This window comes from Platichthys flesus, chromosome 15 (assembly GCF_949316205.1).
Source record: "Platichthys flesus chromosome 15, fPlaFle2.1, whole genome shotgun sequence".
Classification (NCBI taxonomy): Eukaryota; Metazoa; Chordata; class Actinopteri; order Pleuronectiformes; family Pleuronectidae; genus Platichthys; species Platichthys flesus.
In genome coordinates, this window is record NC_084959.1 from 17,956,691 (window position 1) to 17,979,301 (window position 22,611).

At 40.0% G+C, this 22,611-nt stretch overlaps 2 protein-coding genes across 2 annotated transcripts in view; one reads left to right on the forward strand and one right to left on the reverse strand.

Annotated features, from left to right (window-relative positions):
- Window positions 1–1,377, reverse strand: part of LOC133969297 (peripheral-type benzodiazepine receptor-associated protein 1-like) — a 60,269-nt gene extending 58,892 nt beyond the window's left edge. The window contains exon 1 of the mRNA XM_062405688.1: window positions 1,193–1,377. The gene's annotated coding sequence lies outside the window, so the exon portion shown is untranslated. The remainder of the gene's footprint in view (window positions 1–1,192) is intronic.
- An 11,289-nt stretch (window positions 1,378–12,666) lies between these two features.
- Window positions 12,667–20,674, forward strand: LOC133969924 (scavenger receptor cysteine-rich domain-containing group B protein). The gene is made up of 11 exons (XM_062406652.1): window positions 12,667–12,823; window positions 13,622–13,654; window positions 14,992–15,030; window positions 15,502–15,804; window positions 15,892–15,960; window positions 17,936–18,250; window positions 18,562–18,630; window positions 18,870–18,938; window positions 19,070–19,384; window positions 20,036–20,119; window positions 20,202–20,674. The coding sequence occupies exons 1-11, from the start codon at window positions 12,688–12,690 to the stop codon at window positions 20,516–20,518; spliced, it is 1,749 nt and encodes a 582-aa protein (XP_062262636.1). The 5' UTR covers window positions 12,667–12,687; the 3' UTR covers window positions 20,519–20,674.
- Window positions 20,675–22,611: the final 1,937 nt, after the last annotated feature.

Below are 22,611 nucleotides of genomic sequence, written 5' to 3' on the forward strand. Positions count from 1 at the left end.
GAGGCTTCTGACATCGTCTCTATTTACACTAGCTAATTTCCTGAAGATGTCTGTGCATGGTGGGTCTGGATGCGTTGACTCCAGCCTCAGTCTACTCCTAAAAGCTCTCCCAAGTTCTTGAATAGGCTTTGGATGACAATCATCTCAAGGCATTGGTCATCCATGTTGCATGGCCACCTTTTTACATTACAGTTTCTCCCTATCCATTCAAATGACATTGAATATGCTTTGACATAACCCTCTGCTAGCAGCCAACCCTTTCTGTAGTGACCTTCTGTGGCTTACCCTCTGGACATGCAGTCAAGTCAGCGGTCTACCCCATGATTGTGGTTGAATGAACTGAACCAGACCGAGAGATACACGGTATTTACACTGTAGAAATAGTAATTTTACCGAAAATTATTTTCATATTTTAAGATACTTTCTTTGAGCTGTGGGCCGTTATTATCAAATTAAATTAAAAAAAAACATTTTAATTTACATGTAATAAGTCCAGAAAATATACAAATTTTACATTGTTAAAAAACGGATGTAAAACATTGAACTTTTTAACTATAATGTAAAGTTTTGAGATGCACATGTACAAGTGATGATCTCCTCACTCTGTTGGGAGGAGCATGCAGAAAGAAATGATGAAAACAAAAATGAGTTTGAGTTACGAAAAAAAGGATATTAAATCACACAAAATAGATACTCTAAATAAAATGGAAAAGAAAAACTGCAGAAACCATATCTGTGTCCAAATCCAAACTCCTCAATTTTACTGCTTACATGGAAACCTCGACATGACTGTGTTTATAGGTGTTTCTTAGTTTTATCGCATGATGATGAGTGACAGAACTAATCACCATTACACACATGAGACCATAATAAGACTCTGCCGCCTCTCAGTGTTAATGGAGGCCATGTTTAGGAGCAAGGGTCTGACCTCCAGCTGAGGATGCAACAGGTGAACCGTTAGCTCTCATCACTTCTACCCTCACCAGCTCTACTCGGCGGTCCCCACACCCGGTTCGTGTTACACAGCGGGTGGACGCTCCTGCTGTTAATGGATAATAACCAACTTGAACTCCAGCAGCCTGCCACAGGCCCCAATGGGCGATGCTACGCCAGACCAACAAGTTCCGACTAGCTAACTAGGTCCCGTTAGCCGCTGCTAGCTCGCCGTGAAGTTTCCCAGCATTAAACTCACCTCTCAGCAGGACTCCATTCTCCTGTTGCAATTCTTATCAATGGAGTCCTTCACTTTGAGCCCAGTTTTCTTCTGTCGACATTAACATTGTCCATGCAGTGACACGGAGGCAGCGGGGGCGTGTGGTTAAAGGTCCCTGAAGCCATGCAGCCAGTTTGTTTATGTGTCTGCTGAGTCTCGCTGTGTCCGCCGTCACTCCGCTGGTCAGGGTGCTGCATTCACTTACCCTGGTCTCAGCACCTAATAACCCAACACGTTTCAATGGCTCACAGTATGTGTGGTGCTCTTCAATCGAAAATATCAGTCTTTTTTGCCCCAACCGTCCTCAACATTCCTTATAAATAACTTTTGGGGAATGTCTCTCAACTCCAATCGTCCATGATTCTCTGTTTCATTCACCCTAAATATTCTTCTGAGTTGTTTGAGTGCTTTTTAATACCGATTACAACATTACCGACAGTTCCTGAAGGCAACATCATCATTGAGTCCGACCAACTTGTGTGAGACGGGCGACTACTAGTGGTGACAAGGTGAAAGTGCAGAGTTGACCAGTTGTGTGGAGGCTTTATGTCGAAATATTATGGAGGACCATACATGACATAAGTAAAAATAAATAAATAAATAAATGTATAAATAAATACAGAAATAAATAAATAAATGAATAAATAAAAATGGAAATAAATAAATAAATACAGAAATAAATAAATAAATATGTTAATACCAAAAGAAATGTCAAAAGAAATGTCTTAAATATATTTTAACATTTATTTTTTCCCTGATACATTTCCTTTGCATTTGCAGTGTCCTTATGCTAATGAGAAAGGCGGGCCTAACCGCAGTCTCATGCAGGATTGGTCACAGGAGTGTAATGATCCAGCCCTACTACTTCTGCCTTTCAATGCTGGTGTCCAGTAGCTGTTTGCAGCGTTGAGCCAGTTCACACTTAAAATGAACTAGTTCAAGTTCAGAGGGTTAGTTAAGGTTATTTTTTATTGGGATGATTTAGCTGTCAGTAGTCCTGACTGTGTGCGTCACGTCTCGTGTTGTACTGAGCACAATGATCGAGCCGAGAGGAGGAGGAGGAAACAGAAACTCCAGCTCGGTACAAACCACCTGCAGCCTCTGCTCTGAACATGAAGCCGCTGATCTCTGAGCAGATGTGACCAGAGAAGCTCTATGTTTTCACTGTTTCCACTGTTCCACAGAGTCACTAACTGGCTCAAGTGCTCAAGTCTCAGTCACTGCCCGTGTCTCTGAGCGAGTGTGTGGCGGAGCGCAGGGGCTGTGTGTGTGTAGCTCAGTTGACCAATCCTGCTCGAGACTGAGGTTAGGCCCGCCTTTCTCATTAGCATAAGGACACTGAAATGTGGAAATAAATAAATGTGGAAATAAATAAAAGTTGCAATAAAAGTGGAAATAAATAAATAAATGTGGAAATAAGTTTAAGACATTGATTTATTTAATTCTGCATTTATTTCCATATTTATTTATTTATTTCCACATTTATTCCAACTTTTATTTTTCGATTTCATTGTCCTTATGCTAATGAGAAAGGCGGGCCTAACCTCAGTCTCGAGCAGGATTGGTCAACTGAGCTACACACACACAGCCCCTGCGCTCCGCCACACACTCGCTCAGAGACACGGGCAGTGACTGAGATTGAGCTCTTCACCGTGAAACAGCCAGTTAGTGACTTTGTAGAACAGTGGAAACAGTGAAAACATAGAGCTTCTCTGGTCACATCTGCTCAGAGATCAGCGGCTTCATGTTCAGAGCAGAGGCGGCAGGTGGTTTGTACCGAGCTGGAGTTTCTGTTTCCTCCTCCTCTCGGCTCGCTCCTTGTGCTCATTACAACACGAGACGTGACGCTCACAGTCAGGACTACTGACAGCTAAATCATCCCAATAAAAAATAACCTTAACTAACCCTCTGAACTTGAACTAGTTCATTTTAAGTGTGAACTGGCTCAACGTCCCAAACAGCTACTGGACACCAGCATTGAAAGGCAGAAGTAGTAGGGCTGGATCATTACACTCCTGTGACCAATCCTGCATGAGACTGCGGTTAGGCCCGCCTTTGTCATTAGCATAAGGACACTGCAAATGCAAAGGAAATGTATCAGGGAAAAAATAAATGTTAAAATATATTTAAGACATTTCTTTTGACATTTCTTTTGGTATTAACATATTTATTTATTTATTTCTGTATTTATTTATTTATTTCCATTTTTATTTATTTATTTATTTATTTATTTCTGTATTTATTTATACATTTATTTATTTATTTATTTTTACTTATGTCATGTATGGTCCTCCATAAAATATATTTAAACTCGGATCTGAGAGGTTGTTTTTGACACATCTTGAAAAAATATTTTAAAACAATTTTAACTTTGAGTAAGTGAAACCTTCTCCTTTTTTATGATCCCTGGAGATGAACTCCACCCTTAGAAACCAGTATATTCATGTAGTCTGAGAGGAATGATTCAAAAAATGGCTGCAAAACGTTATAGTAAAAGATGAATTGACTAGTCTAAAAACTTGGGAATTAACAATGCCGTATAGACCAACAGTTTTATAAAACAAAGAAACATCACTAGAAGTCATTCAAATTAAACACAAATAAATTAATAAAACATAGATAGATAGATAGATAGATAGATAGATAGATAGATAGATAGATAGATAGATAGGGCGGCTGTGGCTGAGGGGTAGAGTGGTCGTCCTCCACCTCTGCGGAGGGGATACTTTAGTCCAGAGCCTCCAACCTGAAGGTCGGCAGTTCGATCCCCAGTCTGACCCATCTGACCCAGATGCTGAACCCTGAATGGCCCCCCATAGAATATCAAAGTGCTTCGAATAGATGCACTGTATGAATGTGTGTGTGTGAATGGGTGAATGTAACACTGTACTGTAAAGCGCTTTGGGTGGTCATCAAGACTAGAAATGTACAATATAAATACAAAAACCATTTACCATTTACCAAAACCATAGGAAAAATAACCAACAGACTCGGAATAAGTGACATAAACGTTAATGTTAATGTTACAAGTATAAATTCACTCGTGTTTTTCCTGTTTTTCATGTTATGTTAGTGAAAATGTTTCCTGTCCCACAATCTCACCATAGATTTCAATATTAACACACTCAATTGGATGATTTATTATTTCATCTCTTACCTTTACAATTTTTTCAGTGCAGTATCACCTGTCAGCGGCTTGTTTGATGACAGAGAATGAACTGTAGAGTGTGTGGAAACATAAACAAAACACCACTTGTGTCATGCAGTGTATTAATGACCACTGAGACCTTGAGGAATTCTTTTTGAGGGATCATTTTTGGCAAAGGCAATGATATTGAAATGTATAAATCCTCAAAGGTATGTACATCCCTGTTCACTCTGCCAAAAGCCATCACAGACACACTGTATGTCTGACCACAGGGGGGCTTGTACTCGGTTCACCTTCTTAAAACACATTTCTCAGAACATTTACTTTTCCCTCTGAGTTTCTGCTCTTGTGTTTCCTGCAAACATTAAACATAAATTCACCCTGCCTCTTGCTTTTCTATTTTTTATTCTCACCCTCATCAGTGTTGCAAGTGCATCGGCTGAAAGCATCTCCAGCGGCCTGTGTTCATTGTGAGGGGGAGAGAGACAGAAAGAGAGAGATCTAACATACCACTCTCTGTTATCAGGGTGTCCTTGGGCCGCTCCCTCTCTCATTTCCATCTCTATCTGCTAACGTGTGGCCGACTGTTGGGAAGAGGCAGAACGGCAGAGACTTTGAGTGAGAGAAAATGCCCTGAAAATTCTTCCTGATAATTCTGCTTAATCATTTAACACATTTTACCGTCGGTTTGTATTTTTTTTAGCCATGCATTTGACGTGACGATATATCTGTACCTATATTTTCATGCGCAACACCTTATGGAGCTTCTGTACACACCTCAGTATTATCTGTGAATACTATTTATCCCATTTGTGTGTCCTGACTAATTCATAAAGCCCATTCTGACACTCTGAGTGTATATAAGTCCTGTCTATGATATTCATTCATCTTTATTTCAACTAGGGTTGCAAAGGGGCCACAAATTTCTGGTAAATTTCCAGAAACTTTCCGGAAACTTTCCATGGGAAGTTAAACTCAGGAATTTTGGGAATTTGGAAGGAAAACCATTTACGAAAATTAAACGATGAGCAATTAAAACATCATTCAAAACTCATTTTAAAGATGTGGGGAATGCAGCACACGCTGCACGTTGAATTTTCAACCCTCCATTGTGCATTTCTCCATCACATGCACAGATAATTCAGGGCTATTGAGGCATGCTGTAGTGTGGAGGACTAGTCAGGTAAGTTTCAACGATATTACTGGGGGAAATATATTAGCATGCTGATGGGGATTGTTAATCCACGAGCACTATCTCATGTGTGGAGAAATTTCACCCCAGCCAATGTAGAAGGAAAGGCTGTGTACATATGCAAATACTGTGCAAAGACCTATGTTAAGAATAACACATATAGAAAAAGCATATCAAGTGCCCAAAGTTTCCTCCGGGCTCAAATCGGCATATGACAAAACAAAATGTTTATATTTATGTCTGTATATGACAAAGTAAATAGAGTTAGTATAAATTACCCACAACATTTCCAGTTTATTCCCGTTAATTCCCATGGAGAGTTTCCAGCTTTGAATATTCCCGGAATTTTGAAACCCTAATTTCAACTCATGAATAAATGGCAGAAAGCTTATTTACGGTAAGTTCAAGTACAGAGGATGAACAAAACAATCCAAAGCTCCAAGAAAACTCAAAGAAGAACCAGTAAAATGAATCAACAATCAATTTGATGAATCAATTTAAACAAGAACTTCTGAAGGTAAAATAAACTGAGATTAATAACCCAAATATCCTTAAGGATAAAAATAAGTTGATATTTTGGTTGTTTAATATATTATTCCCTGGGATATAACTGTGTTTGATCACATTACACATTAAAATACAGCAGTGAGCTGATGTAAGAGGGTACAAGAACAATAAGGGTCTTATAGATAAATACAACCCATTGTGTTTCTCATCTAACTGAGAGAGAGAGAAACATCCAACCTTGGCAGATAACTCACAATGATGAGTATTAGTACTTAGGACCAGTATGAATTCATAAGTAGCAAAGTAAAAAAAGTCTACAACAGTTTCAGGGTGGCAGCGGAGGCACGCATGAATAAAATGTCACCATCATCTAAATCAGGAATAGGAATAGAGGAATATATAAGTTGTTCAACTTTCTGTAGTTTCAGTGGATCACTTCTGATTTTAAAGTGTCACAAGATTCTATGAAACATGTGTACTATATAAACTTGATCTGACATGTTGTTCAAAGTAAAACATGCTTCTCCTACAGACTTCATAACCTTGAGCATATGATATTTATTAAAAACTGCACGGTAAGGATATACCTGTGTTATGACACGTTACAATTTTGGCCTATATTCCTGTTGTGCATATAGTAAAAAGGCATAACAGGTAAAAGCATGATATCTGCCTCTTTGTCATTTTGCTTTTGTAAATGTTATTGATAAACCGTGTGACAGTTGTCAACACCTGAGTGATTGAATACCACCTGTCTTTGTGACCCAAATAGAATAGTCGTCAATAAAGGTGTCAGGATGTCATGTTGCTCTACTTGTGTCAAGTTCTAAATCCAAGACTCTTGTGTCTTACACAACAAAAGCATTTAGATGGCCCATGGCTTGGACACTGTCACATCTATGTGTATATATAGGTGATCTATATGAATACACTACCTCTGTGCACCTTCAGCGTTAAATAAAATAGACTCCAATGACATGAACAACATATGATATCACCAAATCATCAGCTCTCTATACCCAAAATTGCGTGATTGCTTAATGGTAAGAGCCAGTTTGCTCACATTGTATGTGTCTCTAGTTAGAAATTCAAATGGACACGTGAACGTATTTCCTATGTGTATGTTTGTATACTTAGGCTTGTGTGTACTTGTCCATGTGTATGCATATGTGTATATGTATTTATGTGAACATGTACATTATGTGCATATGTGTATGTGTATCTACCTATTTATCTTGTGTTTCTGTTTTTATTCTTTCTACCGCAATATTTTATATTTTATATTTTATATTTTATATTTTATATTTTATATTTTATATTTTATATTTTATATTTTATATTTTATATTTTATATTTTATTCTATTGTATTGTCTTTTATTGTATTCAAATGTACCGGCTGCTATGATGACTTAATTTCCCTTCGGGGATGAATAAAGTAATTTATCTATCTATCTAGGCTATATGTATGTTTAAATGTATACGTAAATATATATATATATGGACAATGGCAACTTAACAAGAAACACAAGCAAGTCCAGTTGCCTACATGTTCACTTTTGCAACTTCTGTGTTTGTCCATCATCTATTCACTTCATCCTTGTTGGTCGAGGGAATGAGAGGTCAGGTCCTCCCTGAACAGGTCTTTACAGATTCTTCACAAAGCACATGAAAAGCAGGAGGCCTTTTGAGGGACAGTCAAAGCCCTAAATCAGACAGGTCAGGTTTGTACAGCCACTAATCACAACTTACCATCTCTGCGTCATTGTATGTCTTAGCACAGGTGGGACCACTTATGATATGTGTTTGGAAGAGTCCAGTAACACGTGAATGTTCCATCACACAATGTCACAAACTGGGTAAGAAAGGTCACTTTTATTGTGTGCTGCTTTGTTTGATACAAAATAAATAATTGCAGACTCAAAATCATTTCTCTGTTCACTGTGGGTTCAAGAAGCTTTGACACTGGTCATGAAGAAAATAATCGCCAATCTTCAGCTTACCCTAGTTCTTTGGTGCATGGTAGCCTCTTTCAGCTGGTTGTATTGGTTTTGACCAAAAATCATTCAATACGGGTGTAATGATTTAAAAGTTACAGAGAATATTAACTTATGGCCACCTACTACTAATGCCATGTTATAGCTATTTTACTCAGTGATACACATTTTTTAGTTGTATCCAAGTTTGATTTATACATTTTCATATTTTCCCAACCTCCCACCTTCTTACCGTTGAATATAAGCTTTTGTTCTTTAAAGGAAATGCAAATGGTGCAATGGTGCCTATGAATGGGAGAAACCTTTCCATTGAATTAGCATGTTGAGAAAGTCTCTTTTAACCAAACCAATCAGTAACTGAACACATACTGTGACTATGAAATACTTCAATCAGGTTTTTGTCGGTATCATAGAACTGACTCATGCTCTCATAGAGGCACTAGATGACATTCCCATGAATGCAGACTTGGTTAAAATAACTATCCACTTATCGCCAAATCTTAGGAGAGCTTTCGATACTGTTGGTCACAAAATATAAGGTTCTGATTGAACTGGAATGAAATCTGGAACAGTTCTCAAGTGGTTCATGACCTACTTAGAAGTCAGGGGTTGTTTTGTTTCTTTTGGCACTCATAAATAACAAAAAAACACAATAATCCCACTTGGATCAATTCTTGGGCCCCTCCTTTTTAACATCTATATACTCCCTTTGGCCATATCCTCAATTTCCTCTGTAGGAGTCGATCAGCTATGGTGCCTGGAGTTAAAACTTAATAGGTTCAAATGGCATTTGGAAACTATGCTGCCCAGTGCTGGTACCATCCGCAGCTAGAAAGGAACTAAAACCATTCTATTTTCTAGTGCCTTCACTTCATCTCATGAACCTCTACATCATGAATTACCTGTTTTAGGTTCTGATCCATACTTTGATGCTTCTTTTATTTCTGTGCAGCCCACTGAATGACCCCTGCATATGATAATGTGTTATACAAATAAATGTGCCTTGCCTTGCAAACTCAAAAAAGCAATTCACACTTTAAGGGCAAGACAAAGTTTAGCAGATCTGCCGCTTTGTCGTTGTGCTGTTGTGTTTCTTAATCGTATCCTGGAGGTCCATAAAATTAGCTCGGTGTAATACAATCCCCCATATTTTGACTCGACCACTGTTGCGGGTGACATTGCAGAAGAGAGCCCTGAATTGGTCCTGGAGAACCATGACAATGGCCACAGACAGCCTGCTCGTTTCTCCACAGCTCAGGAAGGATTAGTGTGAGGAAGTAATCGTTGTGAGTCGGCTGCACAATCTAAAGAGGCCCCGGGCTTTTCAATGTTGGATGACATGAGATTGCAGAAGTATAGATTATCTTGTATGCCTGGAGTATAAACAGACTGACAAACATTAAGCTACTTTAAGCAACAAAATAATTGAGAGAAGAATTCTTGGAAATAGAAGTTAATGTGAAGGAACAGTATTTCTTTCAAGGGATGTACTGTACATGTTGAATTATCGTAAAGACAGTATTTAGGTTATTATGTTGGTAAAAAGATTTTGGATGTTTTAAAGGCCAATAACCCCACTCTAAGCTTAACTATGTCTTTTGGAAAATATCATAATGAAAACTTGTTTAAAACTGCATTTTTAAGCACTCAACTGAGCCAGTGCTCGTTCGAAAATACCATTGTCAGTTATCAATATTTTGTGGGATAAAATTGAAAAGTGAAGGATTATTTAAATCTTAAACATTTTCAGAGAGCTTATGTTATCTGAGAACTTCATAACTTTCATTGTCTTCCGTGTGGAAAAGTGCCACACACACACACACACACACAAACACACACACACACACACACACACACACACACACAAACACACACAGGTTCTAAGCCACAGCCTCGTCTCCCTCTGTGAGTGAGTGTGTGCAGAGATGAGCAGGACCGCACCTTCTGTGAGCTCTACCTGAAACTGGAGATGCAGGGTTACCAGTGAAGGGTTGGCTTTCATTGTCTTTGTCTTTTTGTTTTTGCCCCTCCCGCAGCTTCTTTTTAAGTATAGACAGATACAGGGCGTCAAAATAGTACTATACAATGCTGTGGTATTTAGTATTTTACGTAATCTTTGTCACTGAAGCCAGGTACTTATAGTGAAGCTGGGTTATAAGGAGATGAAAGACCAGACACATGCATCATTGGATGCACTGAATTTCCTGCCACATTTCTACAGAAAGTATCTGTGGTTTTTGAGTGACTTGTGGAATTAAGCTGCCTGCTATTCAAGCTCCGAGGACAATTTTTTTGTTGCTTATTCTGGACGGAGGAAACAAGTTTACAATTGTTTGTTTTTTTCTAATTTTTTATTCTGGCAGAAGATAAATACTTCATAACAGGTATGTGTATTATTTCATTATATAAAAATTGAGTTGTTTGCTTTATTCCACAAAATTTTTGGATGAACCTGTGACAAAATACAGGTTTGTAATTTAAAACACTAAAGCTGCTTAGTATAGAAATGGGTTAGGGTTAGGGTTATTTCAATGTGAAAAACCCAACCCTTCAAACAGAACTTAATTAGGATGTATAGCCTTTATATACTTAATCTATTTTTAGATCAAATTCACAAGTGTATATATGTAACCCAACTTCTATGAACTGTTTAAACACTGATATCCATCAAGGTCATTTCCATGTTTTCGTGTTATAATTTGTCACTTTTTACAAGAACTGATCTGTTTAAATGGATCAGGATTCTCTCCCTTTAAGACATTGACAGTGTTATTTTCTGGTTTATCCCAAACATGAAGGAGTATTTTTCGTGAGGCTTAGCTCTTTCAGCTATTTCTCAGTGAAGGGAAGTGAGAAGGGAGGGGAAACAGAGACGACACAAAAGGCAACATTATTCCCCAGCGGATCTGCGCTACATCCTTTCATGAATGGAGTATTGAAGAACATAACATTGGGGACTAGATTCTCTTTCAACCCTAATAACTGAGCCATTTGTCCCAGAGTTTCGAGTGGTTTGTTGCGGCCAACAACTGAGATAGCCGTGGTTCTGGAGCGCTGTGCTGGTGTTAAGATCCCCACCTCCCAATTTGATGCACAATTAGTTCTCTGTGGACTGTTGGCCCCTATGTGCTGAGCCTATGACAATGAAACAGTCAAGTGAAAACGAGCCTGGATGAAAACTAAAGAGTTGTTGCGTTGACTGTTGTGTAATGTTGTCATGGGACCAATGTCCCAAAAGGGTGACAGTGTGTTAACTTTAACTCCATGGACTGGAGATAAGTTTTTGCACACTCTTCAATGGGTCAATATTTTAACACCACTCCACCCCCTACTCCTCCTGCCTCCTGCTCACCAAGGAGACGAGAGGCGCCCCTGCAGTCAGTGTCATCAGGTGCCTAAGCGTTTTGGAGGGTTCTAGTGACAGATTGCAGGAAGCAGCAGTTTATGCCTGACGATGGGGACCACAGAAAGCAGAAATGTCTTTTTGTGCCCCCTGGGCTCGGAATGTCCACTATCTCGAGGGGCCAATATCAAATTCTCCCCTCATCATCCCCTAATACACATTCCTGTGTAAGGTCAGGGGGAATTCTGCACGAGTGAAGAGACAAACAACACAAGGCTGAACAACACAGCATGGTCTCTTAGCAGCAATACGCTTAATAACCCTCCCCAACTAATTTCTGAGACATTTATGCAAAAAGAATGTCTAACATATTCAATAAGTAAATCCAATGTCCCCCACTTTCCGCCCACAATTCAATTCAAAAATTGATTATATTTTTGGGTAAAACATGTTAAAAATACCCCATTTAAATTAAATCCTAACATTTACTTTTTCTTAAACGCTACAATCAATTGTAATCCATTTGCAGTATAATGTAGTATGTCCTTCATCCCAGTTTCCCAGTGGTAAAGAATGCAGGGTATTGAGTGTCTGCTATATTCCTATCTAACACTGATTATTGAGTGATTGACTGTGAATCCTAATATTCTCTGTCTGGAGGAAAATCCCCTTGAAAAGCACAAAGGAAGGTGCCGGCCTCTCTCTGTAACACAAGCCTCCCCCAGCTGTTGATGATGCTGGCCAGCTCGGACGTTAACCTTCCTCAGCTCTAGAACTCTCAGAGTTGCAGACTCCACCCTGATCCTCTTGTTGCAGACTCCGTTATCTGCTGCCAAGAAGGTGCACGGCAGCCATTTTGTGTTTTCAAAACACAATTGAAACTTGACTCCCCATTTCTGCTGTTTTATTGGCAATAGCACAACTAGTTGGTAGCACATCCTCATGTCTGGGGAAACACAGGCAACAACTCTTCATCAAATGTTCCTGGTTTGCTCCCAGAGGTGCTTGTATGCCTTGAGAACATCCAAACGACTTCATCTGTAGTGATGTACACAACATTAAAAAAAATATTTTTTCGATTTCACCGTCAATATTGACCACAGCACAAAAACAGTAGCTGCAGGCCCCATCAATGAAAACAATCCAATACTATAATTAGGCTACTCCGAAACAGGACACAAATAGTGATTGCTTTATAGTAGTAGTGCATTCTGATCTACTACTTTTAGGAGTGTGTGAGGACTTTGAGGAGCTGGATGAGAGTGTGTGACGGTGTGTGTTGCAGGCGGATGGTCAGTCCGGCAGCCATGCGAAGCCAGCGTGTGGTGGAGAGCGAGTGGAGGTGCTGGAACCCGGCCGTCTGGCTCCTGGTAACGCTGCTGGGATCCCTGATCTTGGTGGCCGTCAGTGTGCTGCTGCGACTCGGTGAGTGAGTGGGCTCACGTCTTATCAAAATATTGGCTATGATTAAAAGTGATCAGGGGAGAAGTGATTTTTCTTTGTATTTTTATCATTTAAGGGAAATATATATATATATATGGTAAGCGAATGGCCTTAAAAGTTCGTTGCACTTGTTTCAAGTTCTCAAAGGCAAGTCGGGAGTAGATCAGTTTATTAAAGTATATCGTTATTTAAGGAGTCATTTTCTATTCATTGGCCAAGGGTTTTCTGTTCATTGAAAATGATTCTCAAGGTACTGTTTCATTCAATATCTCCTGTACCCTTGTTTTTTAAATAAGACTTTTTGAATAAGACCCATCAACATTTCCCTGGTAAATCCAGTCAATGGACTAAATATAATTTGAGAAGCATCATATTTAAGAAATAGGTTTCAAGGGAAAAACGGTGACTACTGTCATGAACTGAGACAGAATGTGACATATGAGACGTTTCCTTGTGCGTCAGTGCTCATCCCCACGTTGGAGGCTTTTATAATGCTTAAGAACCGTGTGTACCTGGAATAGATCTCCCTGTAGATCCCTGCCTTTGTGTCCACAGTTACTGTCTGGCCTGTGTTTACCAGTGATGGCTGGCTGAAACCCCTGCGGGTACTTTGAAGGGCGCCAGGATCAATTCCACTCACTGGATATTTCTGGATCAACATATAGAGAGAGACATTTATCCAGATGTGCTGACATCAGCTCAGCAGTTCTGTCTCTTCACAGAGCCAGCAGCTATCCAAATATGGGTTTAACTAACATTTTTATTGTCTTCTAATTTCAGGGGATGTGAAAATAACCAAGCGTGCTGTATCCAGTAAGTGATATTTTACACTTCACAGATTCTTTGTAAAATAGGAACAATGTCTTTCCTGAATATAAACTTGAGCGGAAACTGCATGTGAAACTGGAAGTAGGTGTATCAACATCACCTGGGTTTAGAAAAGCGATATCTTTTTGAATGTATACACTGTATATGTTCCAGTGAAACAAACAATTTTGAGAAGCCTGTGAATTGACCCACATTGGATGTGATCATTGAAAAAAAATCCCTGTGAGCTCTTGAAACCTGAGATATTAGTCTTCAGGCGCTTGGATGACCTCTTTAGAGGCACAAAAACAGCTTCCAGTATGACATCTTGGGAAAAAATGTGTTTTGTTGAAACAATCAAATCTCAAACATGTATCTGATTCATATATGTTTTGAATGAAAGCATCTTATTCCCTTTGGATTGGGATTGTCATGTTAATTATGTGCGTAATTGGTCATAAAAATGTATGACCAGATGACGGAGGTATAGAGGGGGAGTTAGGAATCACCAAATTAGCTCAGTAGCTTCAGAATTATTCCTTGTCATTAGTGAGTCCTAACCCTAACCCTAACTCTAACCATCAAACATCTCTACAACATACTGTCACTTTTTATTTTTTTTGTGCACAGATTTTTATAAACAGTCCATGGTGCAGAGTGAAGTTTGACAACTTTGTGTTCATCCTACCTGGTTATCTGCAATGAAGACTTTTAGTCAATGTTTTTGACATATGAAACAGAATTTGTTTTATTGCTGTTCAAGCGTGTGGGTAATATATACGCTTGAATTATTAAATTAACTGGTGTTATTTCGTCATATATTGTAAGCCGGCTATATCAGAGATTGTCAAGCAACGTTGTGCTTTTACTTTGAAGAGAAATGCCATCCAGTTTATCCGAGGACATAGAAGAAGACATGTTAACTCCGTCCATAGACTAAAGGCACACTGAATTAAACACTGCACCTCCTTGGACCATCAACAACACACACTCCAAATGTGAAATTGAAAAGATGTACAGTTTTTGAGCTATGTGCTTCAAATACAGACAGATGTTTGTGGAATTATAACTAGTTGTTCATTTTCCCTCCCTTTCCATGCTGCTTATATGGCCTAAAATTAAAAAGGAACAAGTTAGCATATTCTGTTGTAACTGGTGAAGTGAACGGTCTGAACAGGCCTCCTGTTGTGGCTTCGCTCTGTGTCTAGTGTTACAGGAAAATGGATATAGTAGATATAGAGTACAGTTACTATAGAAGGCCAAGATCCTCCTTTCAACAAATAATTTGGCCATACTCTCTCTCTCTCCCTCTCTCCCATATCCCCTCCTCCCTCTTGATTCAGCCAATGGCGTGCAAACCCCAGAGAAGACACCGTTTCAAGGTAAGAATGAGCTCTATAGGAAAAACTCACACACGATCAGTCGAAAACATGTCTGCATCCAGGTCACAGCAGGGATCAGTAGCAGGCTGTGTGTCAGTGAAATAGAGTATAGGAGGTAGATCAGTGCCTGGGGCTTTTTTAACAAGGTCACTTTCCCAGCTCTCCATTTCCATAATCCCCACTTATTTGCTATGCAACCTCCCACCCTCCTGCATGCACCTCTCTCAATTCCAAGGAGTCATGTGGCTTATTGTGGAGTAGACTCATTTCTGAGGGATGTAATTCTTGCTATTTGCTGTCATTACATTAGAGCTTACTAGTCTGTCATTTTCTGTTTCAAATGCCAAAGATCTTAACCACACAACCTGAACCTCCTCACCTCACTCAAAGACAGAAATTGCAGTTTTGTTGAGCAAAATGAATCAGAAAGAGAGAGGGCCTGACTGATTTTGCCTGCTTGTGTCTTCAAAGTGCAACTGGCGAATGGACGTAACAGGTGCGAGGGCAGAGTGGAGGTGCTCTCCTTCGGCGAGTGGGGCACAGTGTGTGACGACGACTGGGACATGGTGGACGCTAACGTGGTGTGTAGGCAGCTGGACTGCGGGGTGGCCGTGGAGATGGGCAGCAGCTCCAGATTTGGACAAGGTTTGGGGCTCATAGCGCTGGACAACGTGGACTGCAAAGGACATGAAGCAGACCTCAGCCAGTGCGGAAGTCTGGGCTGGGGCATTCACAACTGTTACCACTATGAGGATGTGGGCGTCACCTGCAGAGGTAGGGCCTTCATACACCTTTAGTTTGGCTGAGACAGTGTAGAAGTCCATTTAATTTAATTTACTGCTTTCTTTTTGCTGCTGCCAGAACCAGCAATGGTGGTGGCAAATGGCTTTGGGGGTCCTGCCACACCACCCTGGGACAACTTTGGTTCAGGTAAGTGCCCCCTGCTTTAATATAAATTATACTGGGATTCCGCTTTGAATATCAGAGTGATGGATTCATCTTTTTCTTTTTAAGCATAAAAGCAAATTATAAAAATTCTAAAATAAATATGGCATATGTGAAAATGAATACTCAAACAAAATGAAGTATAACTTGATTTATATGATTATATAAACAGATGCAACAATAAACATTTGAACAATGTCTTACATAACTATATAACTATGAGAAAAGGTCGATTGTACAGCAGTGCCCACCTGTAATTTGTTTAGTTCACTCTCACTGCTCCCATATTGTCATTTTTGGCCGTTTTAAGCTCTGGACATCCACTATGCAGCAGCAACGAACACATCACGTGACCTCTCGCACACTGGACATTCGTGTGCCGATATAAACACAGCAAGCATATTGTAAAGCAAAACAAACGAGTAGTTTGAATAATACTTCATCTACTTCACACGTAAGCAGTTGTATCATGCAAAAATGCAGTATTCAACTGCACAACTGCTGTTAGCAAAGACAACATGGTCATCAACTTATGTAGTTGATAATCCATGTTGCATTTTACACTTGCAGAGGTTAATGCCAGTTGTGTCATTACGGAGAGTGGTCATGTGACAGGACTCGATGAATCAGCGAAGGATACATCATGACATAAACATCCAATCAGCAAGTGGTTTTGAGTGTCTACGTTATACTTTCCAGTAATCTCAGTTTCTGCTTCTCCAAAACTCCCTGATTAAGAGGCTCTAAAACTCCAGAGTTGTGTGGACGCCAGCAGAGTTGATACATTTTCACACGAAAACTTAGTATTGTGGATTTTAAGCTGTTAAAGATCCAGATATTTCCTTTAATGAGTAATTGGGGACCAAATCAGAACCTTAACTTTTCTGGATGTCATTCATCGGGTGACAAGAAACAGATAAAAGTTGTCAGTGATTTTTCTTCTTTTTGTTTCCACTGCCTCCCAGTGGTCAAACAAATCTGTTTTGGCAGGTCCATGAACGTTTGACCCAGTAACAAATTTTCTCTCTGCAAATCCCAAAGCTCACGTGCATGTGACATTAATCAACAGTTAAACAAGTTAAATAATTTATCTACCTGCTCTGAGACATTTGAATCATGCCATCAGGCTTATTAGCAAGGCATAAAGACAGAATTGTTCCTGTTCTAAATATGATCAGGGCATATTATTGTTGTGTTCATCTCTTTCCAACGCAAATTAGAACTCCAGATGTCACCACAAAATAGGACATTTTCATTTTCATTAAATAATGAACGCCAGCTTATTTTGTCAGGGTGATTTCAAAACGCAGGAAGACTTGTGGAGTAAACACACACAGTCAGATTTATTCTATATCTAGGTTTTATTTAAGAGACAAAAAAAGATGCATTGAAGAGGGCAAAAACTGTCACCAAATGTTACACTGCTTCAAAGCCTTTTCAGCTCAGTGGAAAGTACCTTTTGTACTTTTTGGGAGTAACTAGTAAACACACCGTGCCTCTTGAGTTCCAGGCCATCATTATTATTTGCTGGATTTGCTTTGTTTTAGTCCCACTCTTGTTTTTTCCCCTTTACCCCTGAGAGGAGCGTATTTAGTTAACAAGTGATGCATATCGCTAGAGGTTTGGTGAAACCCACTGGGAATGTGTATAGCTTTCCATATCAATGACTTCCTTAAATGATGGTCACATGACAATTTCTATTGTCTCTTCTAAAGGTGTGTTTTTGTCTGTGGTGAGGCATAAGGTGACAACATCTGTGCTAGTACAATATCAGATGTTCACCTTAACTTTGTCTTTTTTAATTCTGGAGCCAAAGTACGTGTTGTTTAGTCCCACGCCCTTCTCCATTCTCTGTATCAGTGTTTCTAAGTCATATCCTCTGTCTTCTGTAGTAGAGAGAAATTTGCTTAACATCAGTTAAGCAAACTCTGTTAATTCCTTTGTTTCCCTCTTGGTGTAGGAGATGGCACCGTCCGATTGGTGAATGGAGACCACGAGTGTCAAGGACGGGTCGAGGTCTACTTCCAGGGAAACTGGGGCACAGTGTGTGATGATGATTGGAACATAAATAATGCCATGGTGGTGTGTAGACAGTTGGGCTGTGGTGTGCAACTCTACGCTCACAGCAACTCCTACTTTGGTTACGGTACCGGCCTGATTCTTCTAGACAATGTCAATTGCTTTGGCTATGAGTCCAACCTGTCTAAATGCAAAAGGCTGGGCTGGGGACAACACAACTGTGGCCATCATGAGGACGCTGGAGTCACCTGCACTGGTACGCTGCTCCCATAGTCATAGAATATGATGAACAATAAACCAGGATTAACAACAACATCAACCTGCTATTAGAGAACAGTCGGGCAATCATCAAATTTGATTCTTGATCAAACAGGGAGCAAAGCATAAGGACATTCCTATACTTAGAGCCATGCTTAAACTTGACCATATTTAAAGAATAAGTTAGTTAGTAACTATGTTCAGCAGCATTAGTATTAATAGAAATTTCAAGAAAATGTATTTAATAAGAAAATCATAAAAATTGTGCCGCATATGAAACTATTTAATTTCCATTTCTATCCACTTCAGGATTAACCTCTGAGGCTCCAGTGGTGACCCAAAACCCGAGAGGGCACTGGAGAACGTTCAACACTGAAGGTATACAATCATACTGCACAGAAGTGTAGCTGTATTTTTTCCCCTGGTCAAAAAATTTGCACTTTTACTAAATGACCAACAGGGTGAGCCATTTCTGCCTCAATTGTCTTTAATCGTGTAGCCCCACAGTGCTACAGAACATGGTGGTGAAAATGTGCGAGAGATAACCCCTCAATAATCTTTATACACAGATTAAGACTAATAAGGTAATTTTGTCTTGTATTACATTTCTCCTCCAGCAACAGAAACTATTCCAGCCACTGACAAACCAACTACGACAACTGTTACCACAACTGCCCAGACACAAGGTACAGAAACTCAATAGATATCTGCTTCGTTAACAAAAATACATATAATATCTAATGATTTAGCATGTTCACAATAGAGAGACCCATATTCTGAAATTTGAAGTGATGTACAAACCTGTTTATTCCTGCAGGCAAACCAGCCATCCGTCTGTCGAGTGGAAACAGTAGCTGCCAGGGTCGTGTCGAGGTCAACTACAAAGGTGTTTGGGGGACGGTGTGTGACGATGACTGGGATATGCCTAATGCCCAAGTGGTGTGTAGGCAGCTCGGCTGTGGCCCTGCCATCGCAGCCAAGCCCAATGCCTACTTTGGCTACGGCAAAGGTCCGATCCTGCTGGACAACGTGGAATGTTCTGGCTTTGAACCGGATCTCGCCCAGTGCTTCCACCTGGGCTGGGGTCAACACAACTGTGGTCATCATGAGGACGCTGGTGTTATCTGTCTACGTAAGACCTGACTCTGAGCAGCTTCATGACGTGTGCAACATAAACAATGATACTCTTCAATCTGAAAAGTATTCATCATCGGCCATCAGTTCCATTAAAAGATCATATTTCCTACTCACCCAGTTGTTCTGAGCCTGCCCTGCTGAGCTGTGCAGTTGCAATGCATGACAGAAGTACACTGAGAAGGAGACAATTCAGAGAATATACAAAAATTCAGTAGATGAGTCAGGGCACATCAGTGTCAATGCATGTCCTAAGGTCAAATCTCAATTGTTTGAGGCTAAATCACACACACAACTCCCTTAGATGGCACATCTTTGGCTTTAGGTCGAAAGGAAGATATAGTTGTACATTAGTTTTTTAATGCAGCAGTTTTTTAGCAGTACTCTAGCGCAATCAGAATTGGAACAAGGACATAACGTATGCTTATGTGTGACCATGATGGCTGTAAGCATTAAGACCATCTCACACGTCTCTGCAAAGTGCAGTGCGTCTGTCCTCACGGGAACCAGGCAATAGGCTTCCTATATTGATCAGTGGAGTAATTATAAAAAAGCTTTGCTAATGCGTTTGAGATCTGATATTTCCTGAGTAGGCCGAGGACTCAAAAGGATCAGAGTTTTTGATCTACTTTCTCTCTTCTTCTCCAAGCTTTTGATTTCTACAGCGGACTTCAACGTGACTTTGGAGCGACAGAACACACAGCCACCATCACCACCACACAGCCCTCTGAAGGTAGGTCAAATTTATTTTCAAACAATTTCTTCTAGACTGGGTTTATCCTAGACTGGATGTGACTCTCCTTTGCTTTTTGAAGGAATGGTGAGACTGGTGGGTGGCCAGCACAGGTGTGAAGGTCGGGTGGAGATGTACTTCAATTCGACATGGGGTACGGTGTGTGACGACGCTTGGGACCTCCCTGACGCTCAGGTCGTGTGTCGCCAGCTGGGCTGTGGAGAGGCTGCCGCAGCCCGGGGAGAGGCTTTCTTTGGGCCCGGGGATGGAACAATCCTGCTGGACAATCTGAAGTGCACAGGTGAAGAGGCGTCTCTGCAGCAGTGCTCCCATATATCCTGGGAAGTGCACAACTGTGATCACACTGAAGATGCTGGCGCCACCTGCTCAATGTCGTGATTTCAGCTGAACCACACTCCCATTTCCACCATGGGTAGGAGGAGGTTGAGTCACCAACATGGGACTTGTATATATAATGTAAATAACAGCTTTCGCGTTGCTGAAGGAATACTCCACCACCCCCAACATGATGATTATATATTATTACTATCTATGCCTATTAAGCACTTTATAAATAAATATATGATATTAAATACAGTGTATGAAGTTTTTTATTGATAAGCAAGGGGAAATTAAAAAAATGTAAATACCTGTCTCTTTTTCTGCCTTTATTTACAGGAGAGTATAAGTCAATAGCTGCTATTATCAATGTACTAAACATAAACATCTATTTTATTATTTTTATTCTTTAAATAGCACATGCAAATCTGGAGACTCGACTATATGAATTTATTGAAAGAAGGTAACTTTTTAAAATGCAAGATGTATTCTTATATAAGAGAAAGAATAAGAACTAGGGTTACGTAGTAGCACTGACGGGCCCGAGCACACGCATTTTGTAGTGGAAGGAGTGATCAATGACAAAGCGCACGTCTCCGCATTGCATGCGTTTTGCGCACTGCGGCAAGGATAAACGCTTCACTTCCTGCGTCTGTCATGCGCCGCTGGACCGCACTCACTACTAAACTAAACAGTCCACCCTATCAAGTAAGACCCCATAGTGAAAACTTAATCTAAATTGCGTGTAAGTGTTAAAACGAGGCCTACCTCCCTTTGGCAGTAGGTGGTGCTATGAGTATCACTATACTAGACTAATAGATCTGTTCAAGTCAAAAACACTCTTTTCTCTCTTCAGATCGTATAAATCTTACATCTTTGCATCTAAGACATCAAAGGATTTTATCATCACTGACACTGTGACATTAAAGCAAACTGACAACAAATAATTATTTGTTTAATGAAACCTTTGAAGTGTTCCTTTAAGCAAATAATTAAGCTCATTGGGGCTGTAATATAGTAACGTAGCCAAGAGCAGTTCATCAAAGTTTAAAACAAGTCACTTCCTGTAGCCAGCCGGTGGTGCTGTAATGATGAGTCAATACTGATATGGATCTGATCAGGGTGGGACTTTGAATGTGTGAATGAGGTTTAAGGCTGAAAGAACAATGCACAGAGGATTATAAAAAATACCTATTTTTTGGTGAATCATCAAAATGTTAATCCAGGCTAAGGTCACACCGTGTGATGAAATCATATAAACCAAGGTAGTTTTATCTCCATCTTGTTGAGATGACATTCACAGAAGTTGAAGTTGATCTACTGAAATAGCTTTTGACGTACTGCGGCAAGGATAAATGCTTCACTTCCTGCTTCTGTCATGCGACGCTGGACCATGCTCACTAATCACGCACTACGGTCCACCCCATCAAGTTAGACCCCACAGTGAAAACTTTATCTAATCGCAATTAGTGTGAAAACGAGGCTTACCTCCCTTTGGCAGTAGCTGGTGCTATCGCTATCACTATACTAGACTAATAGAGATCAAAGGATTTTAACATCACTGACACTGTGACATTAAAACAAACTGACGACAAAGAATGATTTGCTTAATGAAACCTTTGAAGTGTTCCTTTAAGCAAATAATAAATCTCACTGGAGCTGTATATTGTAGTGCAGCCAAGAGCAGTTCATCAAAGTTTAAAACATGTCACTTCCTGTAGCCAGCCGGGGGCGCTGTAATGATGAGTCAATAATGATATGGATCTGATCAGGGCGGGACTTTTAATGTGTGAATGAGGTTTGAGGCTAAAAGAACAATGCACAGAGGAGTTATAATAAATCCCTATTTTTTGGCAAATCATCGAAATGTCACGCCACGCCACGGTCACACCGTGTGATGAAATCATATATACTGAGGTAGTTTATATCTCCATCTTGTTGAGATGATATTCACAGAAGTTGAAGTTGATCTAATGAAAGCCTGCGGCAAGGATAAACGCTTCACTTCCTGCGTCTGTCAAGCACCGCTGGACCACGCTCACTAATCATGCACTACAGTCCACCCCATCAAGTTAGACCCCATAGTGAAAACTTTATCTAAATCGAATTTAGTTTTATAACAAGGCTTACCTTCTTTTGCCAATAGGTGGTTT

What these genes read in the sequence shown, in the direction of transcription:
- LOC133969924 (XM_062406652.1), top strand. Translation starts at nt 12,688, where the DNA reads ATGGTCAGTCCGGCAGCCATGCGAAGCCAGCGTGTGGTGGAGAGCGAG. An exon ending in CTGGGACAACTTTGGTTCAG is followed by an intron (nt 15,961 to 17,935) that starts GTAAGTGCCCCC and finishes CTCTTGGTGTAG; the next exon opens with GAGATGGCACCGTCCGATTG. An exon ending in CACCACACAGCCCTCTGAAG is followed by an intron (nt 20,120 to 20,201) that starts GTAGGTCAAATT and finishes TGCTTTTTGAAG; the next exon opens with GAATGGTGAGACTGGTGGGT.